This window comes from Magnolia sinica, chromosome 13 (genome assembly GCF_029962835.1).
Source record: "Magnolia sinica isolate HGM2019 chromosome 13, MsV1, whole genome shotgun sequence".
Classification (NCBI taxonomy): domain Eukaryota; kingdom Viridiplantae; phylum Streptophyta; class Magnoliopsida; order Magnoliales; family Magnoliaceae; genus Magnolia; species Magnolia sinica.
This window is the reverse complement of record NC_080585.1, coordinates 28217865-28237967: the sequence shown is the minus strand read 5'-3', so window position 1 is coordinate 28237967 and position 20103 is coordinate 28217865. Positions and strand designations below refer to the sequence as shown.

The window sequence follows — 20103 nt, the reverse complement described above, 5'->3', positions numbered from 1 at the left end:
AACCCTTTGTATAATCAAAGGGCTAAAATATTCAATCATGGAGGAGTTTCTCTTTTTTTCTTTCCTGTTTTTTTTTCACCCATCCAAGAGGAGCCCCATCAAATAAATGGTTTGTGTCATCAAAAATAAAGAGTGGCTAGAGTCCCAACGTATCTTATTGTAATTCGTTGCGATGTATTTGAGCAGAACTCTCTAAAATTGAAGTGCCTGCTTGGATAGGAAGTGGGATCTTCCAATTCAACAGCTTGACTATTTTGTCAGTAGAAAAACAATTTCCATTTCCACATGGATTGTATCCAAACACACCCTCAGTTCAGTCAAGAGGAAATGAAAAAATTAGTAACGATTTCCAATATTCATATGAAGTAGCCCTGAATCCCTTTTTAAGTCCAACTTGAATGTAATGCAATTGCAATTTGGAGTGCATACGGGGATGGAAATAACCAGTTGGTTTTTACCACTTTTGTTTGGTGATTCATTTTCCACTTTAGCATACCAATAATTGTAATTTAATTCAACCGTGCATCCAAATGCATCTCCAGAAAGGTTTTAGAAGATGGTAAAATTAGGTTGACTAAAGCAGAATGATAGAAGCTGAGCTAAAAAATTTCTTCTGAATAGAAAGAAATGAAAATAAAAAAGAAGGAAAATTCAACAGAATCCCTCACCAAAACAACAAATAGGATCCTGGAACCCAAGAAATCTCTAAACCAAGAAGAAAAACAAGAAAAAGAAAAAGAAAATATATGCAAAACCTCATAAACACTCATTAATACAAGGTCTGCTTAACCGGTATTATTTTGCACTGGTCTTTCACATACCCCAAAACAATATCCATTATTATTGTGGAAGGAAAGCAAACAGCAGCCTTAGAAAATTACATACCATAAAGAGAACACAAACAACAAGATGATGATACAGAAGGTATAAATCATTAGGTAGAAGGCAAAACATATACAATACCAATGAAAGAATAAGATAGATTTACACAAAAACCAAAACCACAAAAATTGGTTCGGTCCCCTTGAACAGCTTCACTCCATGCCATCTCTGTCTCTCTCAATCAATCATATGCTGTTTTTCCTCTTTTCTCTTCACTAATTTTAAATGGTCAAATGGAAGTATAGGCCTTATGAATGCTGAATATTGCTGGAAAATCCTTCATTTGTTAAGATAACATTCTGCTCTATCCTTAATGATACAGATACTGATCAAACTTTTGCTTTGGACATAAACAGGCAATGCAAGATTCTGATCGTAAAACAGCATCCAAAATGTTGTTCTTTTCAATCTTTATCCAAAAGGGTTTCCTCCAGGGGAGGAGATAGAATTCGGGGTGGTTGGTTGGGGGTATCTGGGGAACTGTTGGTCGGCACCTAACATTCCAAAAGCAGCTCCTGCGCTTCCAAAGCCTCCAATATCTTGGTGACTGCAATGTTTCCACCCATAAAAAAAGAGGTTAGAATGTTTAGTGAGTCGTATGAGTTCATACATGCATGCACCATTCTACACAATCTAACCAGGCTAGCAGGCTTGACCAGTTCGGATGTAACCAGCCAGTCCAATGGCTCTGTTCAAGCCTCTTTTTTTGGCTTTTTTTTTTTTTTTTTGTTACAGAAAATTGTTTAGCAATGTAGAATACATAAATAAACAGCACATTCAAATCACTCATTGGCATAATTGATGTCCTATGTGGAATCTTGCCCTTGATTTTGGGCAGAAAATCAGGTTAATCCAAACAGGCCCAAAGCAGTAATTGGCTCCAAATGTTGATTATTGTATTTTAGTTAGTACCTACATTTTCTATGAGGTTCTGGTATTCAGACCCGAGCCAGTTCAATACCATGAGGCTGATTCAGCCCTGACTTGGGTGGGTCCCAACTCATCTCTGGAACAACCAGTTGATCCAAGTCACCAGGTCTTTTAACCATGGTATTCAGGGTTTCAGCTAGTTGAACATTGGAATTTTATTTATATCATGGGGAGGGAATCCCATATGCCCATGTCATGTGAGAATGCTAAATGAGATTTTCCTACCTTTGTTCCAAGCACTGATTGAGCATTGGTGTCTCCAACATGAATCTCCTCAAAAATAGACCATGTCGAAGCATATCCAAAATCTGTATCTATTTTTAGATATAATGCATCATTCCCTTTCTTTTCAATATTCAGTGGGCAGTCTTGGTGTTCATGAAATCTACTAACGTACATTTTCCCTATTACATAGCTCTATTCCAACAATTGAATCAGATATAGGTGATTGAGCCTGCGTAATCAACAATACATGCTCAACATTTGCAATAAAGTAGGTAATTTTGAGATTGGAAGAATTGTATGATCCTCGATCCAAGCATATGCACGGTATTCCCACCCAGTGGGAGTCATGGTTCAATGATCCAGACTATTGGTTTGTTGGGCCCCATTGTGGCCATTCTCCAAAATTCTCTTACATTGGACCATTCTCACCTTCCAACGTGTGGCCTGCAAATAGACAGTCGAAGAGATATAACAGTGGCCCACAATCAGCTGAAAAGACCCAAGATTGGTGGTCAGGATCATCCAATCAAGGAGATTCTTGAGGCACGGTCCATCGATGCCAAGGCCTAGCAGACTACAGATGGATTACCTAACCATGGGCCCCAGTTGTGCTAACTGAATACCGTGCATATCCTGGTTGAAGGTCATATGATTCTCCTGAAGGAAGAAGCTGCAGCAGAAGTAACTGTTGGATTCACCAAACTGATGCAGTACCAGGCATGAGTTCATTGGAATGGGTCATCAGCCATGATTTCATTGGAACGGGGGAGATGTGGATAGCTGATATCGACGATCAGAGGAAAAAAGGAAAAAGGGAAATTTGTCAGAACTTTTTTCCCCCAAAACCTCCATTAAAAATGCAGTACAGAACTTAAAAACTAGTGTTACAAAGATCAACACGTCCACTGAATTTGGTGAAGTATCCAAATAATCTTCCATCAAATTGCACCCATTGTTGCTAGGGAAAAGGCATTTGGAAGCCTTAAGAACATGTCATCACACACAACATAGGATGCCATTGGGAAGTATTTTTTGGTCATTCATCAAATAAAACAGTGGATTTCTACTTCAACCATCACATTTTGAGGGGTGCAATTATCAGTAACCGGGGGTTAAAAGGGATTCTTGTAACCCCTGATGTGTCCCAAAGAAAAGTGCCACGTGTGCTTGTCAGATTGTGTCCTGCAGTTAAAGGATGATTTTGCTCTTTTCAGTACGATCCCTGCCTCTGACAGGCACATGTGGCACTTTTCATTTGGACATACTAGGGGTTATAGTTATCCCCTGTAACAGCCAGTTACGGGCAGTTTGCATCCCATTTTGAGTTATAGGAGAGTTTTGTTAATTTTATAACAAAACTTCAGAGGTCACAGAATTACCTTCTTATTGGACTGCTGGGGAAGAAAAATACATAAAAATAATGACAAAAATACCAAGAGACTTACCGCATAGGTGACATATTACTTGGTGCTTGTTGCATCATGTATGCACCTAAGGCCACAAATCTTCACATCAGAAAAATGGAAGAAGTGATAAAACAAATAATACAAGATGATCTCAATGTGGTTTACCTGGAGGTATCGCCGATGGATAAGATGTCATTTGGGGAGGAACCCATTGTGGGGAAGAGGCACCAAAGCTAGAATTACGCGATAGGGGTGAAGAAAGAGACACGTTTAGTAGCACTGGTTGCAAAGATGCCATAGATGGGAACTGCATAGCAGAAAACACAGATTGGAAGCACTTCAAGGTGGAAACTGGAAGCTCTCATAAAAAGCTTGAAGAAATCAATAAAGAAGAAATAATGTAAACGAGATTTTCATGATGGTGGCACGTGCAAACACAGCATTGGACATGATCATCACAGCTTATCTGAAGAAACTACCATTGGTCGTGTTAAGAGACTAACCATATTTTTATCTACTTCAGGACCTTTCTGTAACGTGTCTCATTCCAATGGACTAATGCAATTAACCTTTTGTTTTCTTAGTTGTTTTAAAAGATGCATGACTTATGAGGGCATAAATGTAATTTTTCTTTGTCATTGACTTCAAGGCCTTACAATGTTACTTGGATTGTGGGTTGCTACGGTACGTGGTAAGGGAATGGGTATGCAGTACGCTACTTCCTCTAACATGGTCACTAGGCATAGGATTATGTGGATCACTCAAATACATACACCAAGTGTATGCAATATACTTATGTTTTTGAATTCATATTGCAATTTATTTATGAAATCATGGATGTCATTATTAGAGGTACCACATGCATAGTATTATATGCGTGCTGCTGAAGTCTAAATCTCTGCATTGTAGATATACATTTGGATTAAAACTTAATCAATAGTAAAAGTATAAAACCATAATTTCGGGTTTCTAAAAATAGCGACCCAGATTGCAAATGATCCATAATCCGGATTGCACATGTAGGGGGTTTGATGATTTAGGTAACAATGGCCTCACCTGCTAACAAGCCAAAGCTATCTTCAATGAAGCAAGAAATCTGATTCCAACAATCCAATAACAGGGTGAAAGACAAAGATGATTGTTCAAAGAAATCACATTGAATAGAAAGAGGCGAAGCAACAACCAGTGTTCGTAGTATCAATATCATTACATGTTTTGCTGACCGGGGATGCAGAAACATGTATCGACATTGCCGATACTTGGAAAAGTATCACTGACTGAGGGAAACATAGAGAAAGAGGTGGGATTTTTTAGTAAAACTTTAGGAGATGCTAAAAGACATTTTAAAAATAAAAATAAAAATAACCGTGTTATCCGTTAGATGCTAAAAGACACATGTTTATGTATGTATTTAGGAATAAAAAATGCAGAAAAGAACCACACATAATACATCCATCCATCTATGCGTACGTACAAACTTACATCCATCCATCCATGCATACATACATGATCCATCCATCCATTCATGCAGACATCGATACATACATGCAAACATACATACATCCATACATGTCTATCCATCCATCCATCCATCTATACATACATGCATGCATTACTATATCCATCATGCATGCATGCATACATGATACATTAACACATCCATACATCCATACATACATGCATACACACTTAGATACTTCATACATGATCCATCATCCACCCATCCAACCATATCCATGCATACACACTTAAATACGTCATCCATGCATGCACACATACGTACATGCGTGTATACACATATGATCCACTCATCCATCCATCCATCCATCCATGCATGCATAAACACTTAGATACTTCATACATGATCCATCATCCACCCATCCAACCATATCCATGCATACACACTTGGATACGTCATACATGATCCACCATCCACCCATCCATCCTCGCACACACACATACATGCGTACATGCATCCATCCCTTAAAAATGCACCCATCCTGACATAAATACATCATACAACTAGACATCTACGGAAACAAATTGAAATGGAAAAATATTTTTTATATAAATAAAAAGATTTTTTATTTATCATAATTTTCAAATCTATGAAAATGTAATATTTTCCTCGAAAATTGGAAGACATCATTCGTCAACATCCATCCATATAAATAAAATAGATAATTAATTTTCTAAATAAAATAGCTTTTTAATTAATTTTTGAAAATTTAAATAATTTAATAAATATTTTCTAAAAAATCAAAAGTTTACATGAATCGATGGATCATCCAACTATCATCAACATACTATAATTTGGGTCTTCAATTAGTAATTCTAGGGGAGAAAATGAGGGAAATAGGATTTCCCTAATCTCACCTAATTTTTACTCCCAAATCTTGAAAATTTCCACTCAAATCCATGTCAATGCATGAGAATTATGTATGGATATGGATCTGGGTCGAAATTGATACTCAAATCTTAAGAAAAAAATTGTGTATTTTTTTTTTTTTTTTTTTTTTTTTTTGTGTGGCAAAAGATCACCTTCGAAGATCCAGCCCACCATTGCTTTAGCTGCCCCAATATCCCTTGAATTGGAGCTTCTTCTCAAAAGAATCCAATAGATATGATTTTCAACTCATAAGAGATTTCTCAAAAACTAAAAAAACACTCGAAAAATGTATTTTCTATGTTCTATTGTTTTTGCTCTAATTTTCAGCAATTACACATGTTTCTGGGAGCCTGCCTTGTGTCAGAGATAACATCACTAGTATAGCCAACACCAGGCATTAATACACTAAGGGAAATGATGATATTATTGTGATATTGATACATAGACATTATTTCGGCGATGTCGGAGATATTATCGCTAATACTAGGAAAAATATCGCGTCTTCCAGATGTTTCGGTATCACCAAGGTAGCGATACTGATAATATAAGTAATATCATCAATAATACTGCTGATGTTTTAGTCACTAGCAACAACAAAGGGGGTGTCTCCACTTTGGAGCAAAACCAATCCAAATTTTCTATTAACATAATCCAAAGAACTTTGTTACAATATCTGAAAAGAAGCTATTGTGTTAAAACCTAACCTTAAAACTAATCTCCACAATGATGTCAATAAACCTGACTATGCAAAAAATAGATATATTAAAGCTACAAATTCCTCACTAATTTTCCGAGTCAATTTTAAGGTGCAAAACTCTCAAATCTATTAATAAGTGTAGAAATAGCCATCAATCATTTTTTGAATGGTAGAAATAGCTGTCGTATATATTGAACAGAGCATTGAAATGAGCTATTAATCACTCCAAATGACTAATTGGCAGAAAGTTATGCTTCATCAAAGCCTTTGGGTGCTTGCACCCAATGGATGACATCCACACTAGCATTAGAGCCCATGGTCCAAGCCCCTGATTGACAAGGTCAAAGGAGCGATTATTGAGTGATAATCTGTGACCTCAAAATTCAGTGGGCTGTCAGTTCTTGAGATTGGGAATGACTGATCCGACCTTGTGAGGTATTTTGGCTGTTTCCCTTCAGTTAAACAGTTCATTAAAATGCGGGAGCCCAATCTTTTCCCTCCAATCTGATTTGTGGCCTTTGTATGTGTAGCTTTTGTACGTTGGATCTTCAGATCCTTTTTAGTTCCAATAAATTATCCGTTGTGCAAAAAGAAAAATATTTTTTGTTCACTCATCTTCTGCGCCCTTCCATGACATTGATGAACCAAGCTTCCAACCTTCAATGATGTTGACCAGTTGTTAATCAGATTTGAACAGTGGTTGATCATGGCTGATTATGTATCTTTTATCTTCCCGGTTCTTCTCAAATTTGTGTGGCTCCATTGGAAATCATATTAGGTTGCTTACAGAATTTTTCGATTTTGATCTTCTGTGTGGTTGGGTTATACACTTTATCCACATTGTTAATTCCCTCAAAATAGTGTTAGTTATCAACGGTGTTGAAATTTGTTAATAGCATCGACTTACATCTCTGTTTGGATTGTTGTGGAAACCAAGTTGTTTCCCCTAGAGAGCTACAAGGAGCATGAGCTCAAAACAAGCAATCAATGGAGCACTAACAAGTGATCTTAAGTTGAAATTCATAGGATAGCAATAGAAGGGTGAGGGAGTCTCCCCTCCATGCCATCCTCATCGCCTTCTTCAGAAATAGAGGTACAAATCAGAAAAGGTCCACATGATCCAAGATACAAGAGGAACCCGCAGAGAAAAAGCAACTTCCCAGAACATCACATCAGACTGATCCAACCCAAATTAGCCTTCATTCTGTTCATGTCAAAAGGTCAAGTTCAGGGTAAAATACATGATTGGAAAGTAACTCTAGGCTCCCTGGCACACTCAACAACTTGCAGCTTCTGAATGAAAGGAAAATGAAACTGTGCATATCTGGGGACTGATTCATGGCTCTTCTGCATATCCAACATCATTTCAATCTCATGTGAAAAAAAAACATGGCCTGATGTCCAGAAAATAGAAAAGAAAAGAAATAATGTTTGGACTAACGGAAAAATTGGATTGGGGCCAAACTAGGGGAATGCAAGGGAAAGTGAAATTGTGATAAATGGATGGTAAACTGACATTAGCGCTAGGGAAGGCATCTGTTTGTTCTGCTAGAGAAACTGGGAAGGAAGTGCTTTCCGTTTGCATTTTCAGTTGTTTGGGTAGCAATTTTTAAAGGGAAACCTCTTTTCCCTCCAAGTTTTCCACTCAAAACATCACATCAAAGGGAAACTGCTTTTCCCACCATTTAACTTTTTGGAAAAATAGTTTTAATCCCTTACCAAGCAAAGCAAATTGATTTTCTTCCTCGAATCATGTTTCAGTGTCCCTTTAGTCCTCACATATTGTGCCTCACCTCTTTGAGCTTTTTGAAGCAACATGCAGTCATCAGTTGAACAGAATCAAATTTGAAGCAATTCTCGATACATCATTTAATTCCTATAAATTAACTAGAAAAATCAAGCCAAACTTTAACTTGTCATATCTTTAAACGAAAAAAAAAAGATACTTTTTTTCTTTTTCCTTTTTTCTCAAAAAGGATAAAAGGTAACAGCTTTTATTTCTAAAGCACTGAGCAGCTTTGACATGTAGTTTGATCCTTCAATGCACAATTTCGCATTAATTGAATCAAAATATTTCTCAAATAAAAGCATATAATATTTCTACCAAAAGGTAGTCAACTGAATTCCTGGGCCTCATAGCTTGACCTCTTCTCTATAACTCGATTCTGTCTACTTGACCTACCTTTTGAAAAAGTTAAAACAGCAACCAAAAGGTCCAAGAAACGACTATAAAATTCCTATTGATGACGGTACAAGCATGTCACATATGATATGACTTCCTAATTATAGAAATAGGGAAAAGAAGAGAAGAAAGAATTATTTTGTTTTCTCCTCCTCTAGGATCCTTGATCTATGATCTCTTGATTACGTCAGTATGGTGCTCTGCATGTACACAAAAAGCTGTGTACTCTAACACTAACCATTCATTACTAGTTCCCTCAGTATACTGGTAGAACATAATGCAAGAAAAATCTAAAGCAGTAACTCAAGCAAAAACAAGTAAAAAAAAAAAAAAGAAAAGAAAAGAAAAACTCACCATTGAGGCATGAACTGGAGTTGGTTCAGTGCCAAGATCAAACGGGTTGGTAGATTTTGATTGCTGGGGAAATGCAGGCATTGACTGCAAGAAAAATCCATATTTTCCATTATTGTCAGGTACCTTGCGTGACCAAATGCAAAACATATGGGCTGCAATAGTGATAGAAACAATAGTGATTTTCTTGGCATATGAATTACCATCACGTTCGGATATTGCATGCCAAATCCCATGCCATGAGGTGTAGCAGCTTGCCAACCCAGAACTGGTACAGGTGCAGGCGAATAAGTTATAGTGAAAAGGTCCTGCAGAACATTCACTATTTGTGAAGAATGCTAAATAGGATAAGAACCCCATGACATAAATGGGAACATGAATACCTCTGGAAGTTCTTTTCTTCCACTTGGTTTTGCTTCTGCAGGGAGAGGTTGTGATGGAATTGCAGCACCCATTGCTTGTGGGAGTTTTGAGCCAGCTTGAGATGGTTGTGTGGGCGGAGCAGTCAGAAGTCCTTGGGCATTTGGTGCTAGCAATGAATTTAATTGCTGTGAAGAATTCCATTGCAGAATTATGTAGCGCATTCTGCATATGTAACATTTGGGCTGGGCTAGCCTGTCATGCTTCCAGGCCTGACTGACCATGGACCAGGCTTTGGCCCAGTTTTTACGCGTGTGGGTTTGACACTGACCTGAATTTCAGGCCTGGTTAATGAATGGGCCATGGCTGAGCCCAGGTTTGATGGATCTTTCCTTTTAGGAACCCACAAATCCTCATTACAGGCCCATTTTATGACCATTACGGGTCATGATCAGGCCTGAATTACAGGCATTGCCAGGCTTGACTTTCTGCAATTAATGAATAGGCAAAAGGCTGCATGGACCAAAAAACAGTCCAAAACCACGTAGCATCACAAAACAAAAATTAGAGAGGACCACCTGGCATGAGTTACCTGATTGTTTGGAGCTCCGCCAACTGGTGGTGTGACCTGCTGAACAGTAGACTGACCATCAACAGCTGAAAATAAAGAAGGCTGTTGTTTTTGCTGCATGGCTGGCAACTGCCTTCCATCATTAGTTTTTATGTAGGACTCAACATAATGGACAGGCAAAGCTAACATATTTTCTGCAGGTGCAGTTTCAGGAGTTGACAATTGTGACAATGCTGATTCGAGTGTGGTAGCACTTGATGGAGCCTGAGGTGCAGCTGCAGTTTCAGGAGCTGACAATTGTGACAATGCAGATTCCAGTGTGGTAGCATTTGAAGGAGACTGGGGTGCCTTTTCCTGTCCTGCAAAACCAAACGATGCCCAATTGCCGCCATCAACAGATGGACTTGTTGTTGGTTGTGGAACAGTTTGAATTTGACCTGTAAATGGGTCACTGGATGCTGCAGCAACTGGAGGTTCAGGATCCAGATTAAAATCAATCAAGCTTCCTGAATTTACCCTCTTGATTTCTGCTGAACCCCTATCAGTGGATACCAAGTTATTGGAAGATGCAGTCCTCTGCAATGGCAACCCATTGAGTAATAAGGACTTCAAACGTTAGAAGCGAAAAACAAAACACACACACAAAAAAAAAAGAAAAAAAAGAGGAGGATAAAAGATGAGCTCCAAAAGCCAAATTAAACTATGACTTTTAAGCTACAGAGGTTTAGGAAGGCCGGTTAGTGACTTTAAAACTTCAGTAGATGGATTACACTAGAATGTAGGAAGTAGCTTATCTTGAAGTTATGTTATCAATTTAATAAAGTTTCCTCATCCATTTAAAAGAAATGATTATTTTGAAGTTTTAAGGGCCTGTTTGGCAGACGCTTGAAAATTGGTTAATCTCATTTTAGCTAATCGTAATTATGCATTAGAGATCATGCATAATTATGATTGCCAAAACGAATTATGTATAATAGATAATGATCACAATACATATTTATGATTAACGAAAATGCTATGAGCCCATTTTCAGGCATCTGCCGAACAGGCCTTAATTTTTTATAGTGACAGAATTTATTGATAAGGTATATATCTGAATAATTGGAAAACGCTTCTTAGAGGATAATATATGCTTCTAATAAAGGATACCATTTCTTCCTTTTCTTTCCAAATTCAATCTCATTTATACAGCCCAGGAGCCAAGCATAAGCAGCAGACCTAGGTGTACTCAATTTCGTCATGCCTAGACGTGAGGTGAATTGTGTTGGCCACATTCATCGATCTCTTCACTCTTATTGTTATCATCATTTCTCTTCTTTTCTCTTTGCACCAACAATCCTATTTCTGAAGATTAGTACACAGTTCTGCTGTAATTATACTTTTTGTAGCACCTCTGAACTTTTCTCTTGGCATGACTGAAAGAAAATAATGTCTTCATTAATCTTATTTGAAAAGTTCCAATGCTATATTGAACATGGAAATCATGCATAGCCCCGTCATATCACTCTACCGTTTGTCTATGAGCCTTTCAACAAAAAGGGATTTTAACATTAATGATTATATGATAATGTTGATATTGTCACCAACCATGCAACTGCCTCACTGTTGACATTTCGGTCACTTTAGACATTTTTTTTTTTGTTAAAGAATTTGATTAAAAGCACAAAAAATTCATTTTAGGGATGGCAATGGGCTGGGCTGGGGTCGGCCCAAGACCCCGGCCCTAATTAGGCCAAAAACTCCTTGGCCGGTCCTTCTAGGAAAAGAGTGAATTATGGAAGTTTGAAATAGTCAAAATTTAAGATTTTTTTTGAGATATACCCCCATCCACGACGAGTCTCATTATGATCGCAGAAACATGGCCGTTGTCCAGGAGTACTTTTAAACTCCACATGTTCGTTAAATGGGAACTGCTCACTAGCATCTTTAAATCATCCACTCCTTTTGTATAATGGTGACCCACTTGACTATTAGACTGGGCCAGCCCATTCATCATTGGCCCTGGCCTCACCTAGCACGAACATTGGGGCTAAATTTCAGGCCCCAACATGGCCCTCAGACCAAGTTTAGGGGCCAATCCTTGGCTCTACAGGACTGGGCCACCTGGCCCACTGCTACCCCTAATTCATTTCATAGTTCATAAGAAATTCCACCTGTGTTCGTGCAGAGGCATCAGCAGACATGCTACCATTTGCTTTGGGACTGTCACCAATCTGAAGAGGTGGAACATCCTCTCCAAGGATATCTCTAACAGGGCGCACCACTGGAGGACTAGACGTATCCACATCCTTCTGATGATTTGGTGACCTCCCTTCTGGCTTGGATGCTCCTTCAGAAAGACTGCGGTCTTCAGGTTTCCTATTTTGGTTTCTGTTTCGAAATCTATCATCCCGAACCCTATCATCTACGACTTCAAACCGGGCAGTACTTCTCCTCTGACTACCATACCTTCGAGTTTCCAGATTGGATCGAGGACTTTTTCTTTCATCATAGCTGTATCTGAAATTTCTGTCACTGTTCCTTCCACCAGGACTAGACCAATCATGGCGACGACTTTCATATGTATCCTCATATGGTGGGCTCCGGGAACTACCACGGAATGTATCAACCCTCCTGTTTTCACTTGCATCATCCCTCTCACCCTGCATTTACATAGAAGAACCATGTTTTATAAATGAAATTAGCTCCAGCTGGGAAAAGTTCCAAGAAACTTCAGACAATGCTTGCGCATTACTAGCAAAGAACTGCGTAGCAAAACTTTTGTAAGTTCATAATTAAAAACGGCTTAGCAAACCTTCATCCTTGAAAGCCTCCCAGTACTCTCCCCGGTATATCTTCTCTCCACATAGACATGCTTGATGAAGTCCCTGAGTTTCTCGACATTACTGGAAGCAAACGTGTGCATTGAATTTCAGCCATTGTAAGATTCCAAAGACATAGTAAGGCATAGGTTCAGTAATAACCTTCTATCAGGTAGAAAATGACGTTGTGGGTCTAATTCTTTGAAATAGATTTCCCTTGCACACTTTGAAAATGAGTAAAGAACCACTTGAATAAGTGAGAGAGAAGTTCGAGATGGTTATTTAGCAGAAAGAACAATGCCAAAAAGGTGCACGCGTGCATACCTCGTTTCCCCCTCCTTGAAGAGCACTAACTTCTTGTGAAGTAAATTTTGCCATGGACACTGACTTCACACGGTGGGTGAACTCCCGACTAGAAATGATTTCATAGTTGAAATTTAAGTCAGCACAAATGATAGTATCTTCAATAAAAAATTAGAATGTGCAATATCGATTCACCAGGAGATGGTATTGTGATGAAATTGATCTTTTTTGTTAGAGGACGTCATCCAAAAGAATCAGGAATCTCATTCAAAATTTCAGCACAGAACATCACTATGAAATATCATTACATGCATTGTATAATGAATGGGGGAAGCCAGAAAGACCACTAATATGTGAAGAAAACAGGAAAAAAAAACCCACTGAAGCAGAAGGTTATTAATGGCTCCCATTATCACTTACTGAATTCCACCACAGTTCGTGCAAACAAATGTCCAGAAGTTCGTGCAGACATATTGTGGTCCCTGCTTGCGAGAAAGAAAAAGAAAAGAAAATCTTAGTCTGGTTAATCATTGTTTGAGTGCCAAATCTAAATAACTCTTTTCCACATCAATCGATTATGGTCACTTCAAAACAACAGCACAATGTGATACAAGAAACATTGAAAGAAAACCAACCAGCATGATCATCTTCATCATCATCTAAGCCTTATCCCAATTACTTGAGGTTGGCTGCATGAATCTTATTTGGCCATTCCACTCTATCAAGGGCCATACATTTAGTTAGAGCATAGGTCATATCGACGATCTCGGCTGATATATCCCATGATATATCTTGTGTCTTGCCTGTGCGATACGAAACGCACCGGTAGTGCCGATGTATCCTACATGTTTGATCCGGTGAGCATTTTCATTTTTTTTTTTGTTGAAATTATGTTAAATCAGTGTCAAATGGTTACAAATCCATTAGTTCTTTATGTTTTGTATGAAAAATCATGGAGTTGGAGCTTTGATTTCGATAACCATTGGTTCTTCATGTTTTATTTTTTCGAAATTTTCCTTCAACCAGCTGTCAATTGAGACTAATTTCGAAGTATTTAAGAGTATTTGATGAAATGATCATCAAATACGCTCTAATTTTGAAATTCGATTGAGTGTAGATGGTCTGATTTGGGAAAATTTGGGGAAAAAAATAAAAAATTTCCCAATTTCTCTCAAATTGCTTGCAATGTCGCACTCCAAACATGAAATCAAGCATGTATGAGGGCTGATCTACTGATTTATCAAGTCCTTGTCAATTTTCAAAAATAAAAATCATTTTTAATTAAAAATAATAAAAAGTTTTTTTCTTCAAAATTTTCCTTCAACCAACTATCAATTGAGACTAATTTTGAAGTATTTAGGAGTTTTTGATAAAATGATCATCACATACACTCTAAATGTTATGCATTTAATTCAAATATAGTTGCATTAGTTCAGTCAGACAACGCATAGCTTAAGACACTATACAAAAGAAACCTATTATGTGCACTTCTTTTTGGAGATGTTATGATTTAAAAGTATGTATTATGGTCTTTTTTAACAATCCCTCAAGTTTCATTGAAAAATTCAAACATTTTCCCAATGTTTTCCCATGTTTCCCAAAAAGTGCAATAAATTACTAGATACAAACGATATATCCCATGCGATAACCGATATGTACTTGTATGGCTGTATCCCAATGATGCACTATGTAATGCGATACCGATATTTCAAACACTGCCTCCAACCATATCCTTTTGGGCCTTTCCCTTGCCCTTTTAGAGCCTTCAACTTGTACCAACTCAGTACTTCTAATTGGCGTGGTTCTTGGTCTCCGTTGCACATGACCGGACCATCTAATTCTATTTCCCCTCATTTTATTACCTATTGGTGCTATTCCTAAGTTCCCTTGAATGCATTCATTTCTAACTCCGTCATTCTTTGTCTTGCGACTCATCCATCTCAACATCCTCATTTTAGCGACGCTTATCCTATGAATTTGTTGCTTAACTACCCAACATTCTATCCCATACAACATGGATGGTCTTATAGCTATCCTATAAAATTTCCCTTTTAGTTTGAGCAGTACACAACAATCACATAAAACTTTAGAGGCACATCTCCATTTCTTCCACCCGGCTTGAATTCTATAGGCAACATCATTCTCAATCTCCCTGCGCTCATGAAACCCAAGGTATAGAAAGTGGTTGTTTTGCAAAATTTCTTGGCCAACAATCTTAACTAATTCCTCATTTTTACTTGCATTGTTACTAAAATTGCACTCAATATACGTTGTTTTAGTCTGATTAATTTTAAATCCTTTAGATTCAAGAGCACACCTCTATAAATCTAGCTTTGTGTTTATACCCTCCCTTGTCTTGTCAATCAAAACTATGTCATTTGCAAACAACATACACCATGGGATCTCTTCCTCCAAATGCCTGTGATTAACTCGTCTATAACCAATGCGAAAAGGTACGGGCTCAATGCTGGTTCCCAATGCAAGCATACGTTAATTGGGAACTCACTTTTCTCTCCATTAGTAGCCTTCATTTTCTTCATTTCTACCTCACACATATCCTTAATCATGTTAATATAACATCTCAACCCCCTACAACCCCCCTCCACACACACACACACACACACACACACACACACACACACACACAATTATATCTCTAGAGACCCTATCTTCTATAAGTCAATAAAGATTGTGTGGAGATCCTTCCTTCTCTCCTTATCTCCATCAATTGCCTAAGAAGGAAAATTGGTTCAGTGGTGAACCTCCTAGGCATGAAACCAAATTGATTTTTTGATACATTTGTCTCATACCTTACTCTTTGCTCAATCATTATCTCCCACAGTTTCATAGTATAGCTCATAAGTTTAATCCCATGATAGTTATTGCAATTCTATATGTCTACTTTATTCTTATAAAACCAACAAGCATCAAGCCAATAATCCCATGCAATCCTCAATGCTTCAAAACAATAACACCCATTTCTAAACTAGTCATAATTTAGCAACTGACAGGATGAAGAAGTCTAATGTCATAGGAACAATACATATATAGTACATATATTGCAAATGCTACCATGTTATGTTAACCGATATGTTTTAGCCCACGACATGGGAGATGGATTGGCAGACTTTCTTTCTCTCTTTCTCCAACCCCCCCCCCCCCCCCCCCCCCCCCTCTTTTTGTATAGGTAATGAAGCTGTACCCAGAGGAGAGAGATGCAGGAAGGATGAAGCAAACATATTCCCAGTAATATTATTTCCGTCCTTGGCTATGTTAGAAGCTATTTCATTAGCCTTTTATCTATACGATATAATGAACTGTTGAGGTCCTGTTTGGATAACTTTGCATGTAACATGGTAATTGATCGCCCAATTTACACAAAAATCATCCAAGATTGGGGTGGAAAATGGGGCAACAAAGCATGACTTGGGGTACATCCAAACAAGTCTAAGCCAAGAAACCAAATATCAGATCCTTTCATATAGTCTTCGATATACATGCTTTGCAGTGTATATGAATTTGAGAGTACGGATATTTATTTGTCTTGTGGTGCATCATATGCTTAGAGATAATGGGGTATCTTTTAGATTTCATTTGCATTTATTTTGACCTTATCAGTTACAACAGACAGTCTATAAATAAGAGCTAATAGAGGGAGACAGAAATGAAGAAAATATTCTCCTCTCTTTTCTTCCTTTTCACATCTCCCCAATGTAGTCTCTTGAGTTTTAAGACAAGTGAAACTTTAGAAGGTTTGACAAGGAACAGTTTTATAGTCTCTTTTGTTGAACTACTACAACAAAAACTGTAGAACAATGAATAGAGGGATAGAATGGTGAAGAATTTAAGATTGAATCCATTGACAGTGGCCACCCAAATCGAAGTCACCATGTCTCATGGTACATGGAAATAATCCAAAATTACAAAGGGCAGTCACTATGTTTCTGTATACCTAGCCAATTCCTTGGAAGGATAGTCATTGAAGGCGATCCTTCCAGGGCTATGTCCTGGGCTTCAAAATTGTGAAGGAACCTGGAGGCTTGCTTTCATTTCTTATGAAATCCGGGACATAGCTTTTGGGTTAAATGTTGCTTTGTCTGTATTAAGAGGGAAGCTAATGTTCTGCAATGTCGGCTAATGCGGAAGCTCATACAGAGTTTTTATTTCTGGCACAATCTCTTCTTCCTTCGTAATTTTGTTTCTTCTTCCTTTCTTTACACATAATAAATTCTCATATTCAAACAGATGTAAAAAATAAATAAAGATGCAGGCCATTTCTATCCATGCTATCACCAAGCAGCAATAACCTCTGATTTAAGGCCCATCCATGAATGGAACTTTCAGACAAGCAGTTCAGATCATATACATGTCTGCCACATGTTTCCTTCGGAACTCATATAAAATATGGCCATGCAACCAGCATTGTACCAAATGATTTTTTTTTTTTTTTTTTCAGACTTTTCCTTATTCTTTTTACAATTACCATATCAGATTTGGGAATTTTTTAAATACATCAGAGAATTTTGTTACGATGTTACGTGCAAACTCTCTTTTGATCAGCAATTGTCTGAACCGAAGATTAATTCATCCACAATTATACAACCGAAGCTTACAATTCATGGAAAAGATATTGCCAAACATGCCTCCCTCCCAATGACAGCGGGCGGGAATCCCAACACATTGTTCAAAATGGGGGTTTTTTTTTTTTTTTTTCTGAAAATCAAATTCCACAGCACTGAATTCTATCTCTAAAATACAACAAAAATATATGTCTGTACAATTCAACGATGAAATGCATTCTCAATAAAAACAGAATTGCAAATGCTGGAGATCACATTCTAAAACGAAACAGAATTACGAATGCCGGTGATATCATATTGTAAAAGGAAACAGAATTCCGATCGTTGGCGGTATCATACCAGGCTATTGCAATTGATACATCTCTTATTTGAAGAGAGCTTCAGAAGACCACGGATGATCTTCTCGTTCTTCTCATCTTCCTTCATCCGGCTCGCCATTCTCTGGACATCGATTCAGAAATTAGGATGAAGTTCATCGACCATGGGAAGAAATTCGATGAATTTCATGCCATTCATTTCAAATCCGACAGTTAGATGTGAGGCATTGAGATCGGAAATGGCGAATTGTGAGGAATTTTGAGGAGAGGAGAAAGGAGACTGACCTGATTGGGATTGAGATTCGGATGAAGGGAATGTACGGCTGAGATTTCGGCCGGAGCTGAAGAGATCGTGCAATGGCGGTTGCAAATGCAGATGAAGATATTCTTTTTCTGTTATAGGGGAGGCTCCGCTTTTTTACTTAAAAATGGAGAGACGGATCTTTCATTTGAAGGTTGGTCTGGTCCGTCGCGGTGGAAATCCGTCGCATTGTCTGCTTGGACGGATATTCTGGGTTCCAGACGGTCCATCTGGTGCGCCCAATATGGATAGATGGCCGCAGAAATTTCGCGTCTGTCAAGTAGTTCTATTGGCCTGATAGGTGGTCTTAAAACTAATGGTTAGAAATGAAAATGGCCAACGGTCTTGAGTTCAATGGAAATAAGGATAGGTTAGAAATTCTTATCAGTGTGATTTTGACAAGTTACACATCCTTGGCAGGGTAACCAGAGGAACGGTCAGGATGATCTGAATGAGTAGCTACGTGGTCGTGATTTATTGGCAAATTGCGATGGATCTCAAGCGCGGCAGGTAAAAGTGGACGCGAATTGCTTGTTGCCCCCGCCAACACTAAGTTCCTGTTGGTGGAAGCTATGTGGTGCCCACCGCGAAGTCAGAGAGAAATCCACTCCGTCCATAAGTTTTTGTAGATCATGTTAAGATATATTTCCAAAAATGAGGCAGATTCAAAATACAGGTGGGGCACACCACGGGAAACAATGGGATCGACCGTCCATCACTGAAACCTTCGTGGCGCCACAGAAATTTCGAATTAAAATAATATTTGTGTTTTCAGTTCACAAAATGGGAATAACCTTCTGAACGGTTTGGATGGTATATAAACATTATGATGGGCCCATACTCTTAACATGAATGGCTGGGGTGATTCTCGCGGCCGTTGTGGTGGGCCCCACGTAGCTTCCACGAACGGGAAGTTCCTGATGGCGCGGTGGCACAGGCAGTTCGAGTCCGGGAAAAAGGGGCCCTCTTTCGGTTCGTTTTTATCTTTTTAGCTGCGTCCATCAAACACAGTAAACTTCGGCGGTTTTGCCGGGTGGCGACCAGTTTTTTTTTTTGCCGGTACGGAAATGGGAATGTTTATAGGGGAAACGGATTGGCTACTCCCCTGTCACCAGCTCGGTGATCTGTGGGACCCACCATTATGTATGTGTTTCGTCCATACTGTCCATCTATTTTTAGAGATCATTTACTGGTATTATACCAAAAATGAGGTATATCCCGATCTCAAGTGGACCACATTACTAGAAACAGTGTTTAATGAGCGTCGACAATTAAAAGCTTTTTTGGGCCATAAAAGTTTTGGATCAAGTTCATATTTATTATTTCCCTTCATCTGGGCCTGTATGACCTAATTAACATATTGGATGTTAAATAAATAGTACAGTGGCCTTAGGAGGATTTTAATGGTGGATATCCAATCGCTATTGTTTTCCTGTGGTGTGGTCCACCTGAGATTTATATCCCTCTCATTTTTTAAATTAAAATCTAAAATGATCCTTAAAAATGGATGAACGGAATAGATGACACACATACATCATGGTGGGGTAGCCAATCCGTTTCTCTTTTTTAGGGGAGAAAGTATAGAAATTGCTCGGAATCATGGGACGCGGATTGCGTCCTACCCCGCCCTTCTCCAGCTGGGAACGGGCAGCAGCTTTGAGTGGCCACGTGATGTAATGGTCTTATCCACACCGTCTATCCACTTTTTTTGTATCATTTTAGAGGATAAGCCCAAAAATGAGGCAGATCCAAAATCTCAAGTGGACCACACCAAAGGAAGCAGCGATGATAATGATTTTCACAGTTGA

The 20103-nt window shown here is 38.4% G+C and overlaps 1 protein-coding gene across 6 annotated transcripts; it reads right to left on the bottom strand.

Annotated features, from left to right (window-relative positions):
• Nucleotides 1–818: 818 nt before the first annotated feature.
• On the bottom strand, nucleotides 819–18397 carry LOC131223368 (probable ADP-ribosylation factor GTPase-activating protein AGD14). Of its 6 annotated transcripts, none has more exons than XM_058218763.1 (14): nucleotides 18280–18397; nucleotides 18017–18118; nucleotides 13518–13579; nucleotides 13119–13206; nucleotides 12957–13018; nucleotides 12788–12878; nucleotides 12147–12635; nucleotides 10015–10569; nucleotides 9446–9610; nucleotides 9266–9370; nucleotides 9066–9149; nucleotides 3609–3750; nucleotides 3483–3528; nucleotides 819–1429 (listed from the first exon to the last, which is right to left on the bottom strand). In XM_058218763.1, exons 2-14 carry the CDS (start codon nucleotides 18113–18115, stop codon nucleotides 1294–1296), a joined length of 2124 nt encoding a protein of 707 aa, XP_058074746.1. In that variant the 5' UTR covers nucleotides 18116–18118; nucleotides 18280–18397; the 3' UTR covers nucleotides 819–1293. The 6 variants fall into 6 exon arrangements, 5 of the variants coding, with proteins under 5 accessions (XP_058074746.1, XP_058074747.1, XP_058074750.1 ...); XM_058218764.1 differs by having other exon boundaries at nucleotides 9272–9370; XR_009160399.1 differs by lacking the exon at nucleotides 819–1429 and having other exon boundaries at nucleotides 9272–9330.
• Between the last annotated feature and the right edge of the window lie 1706 nt (nucleotides 18398–20103).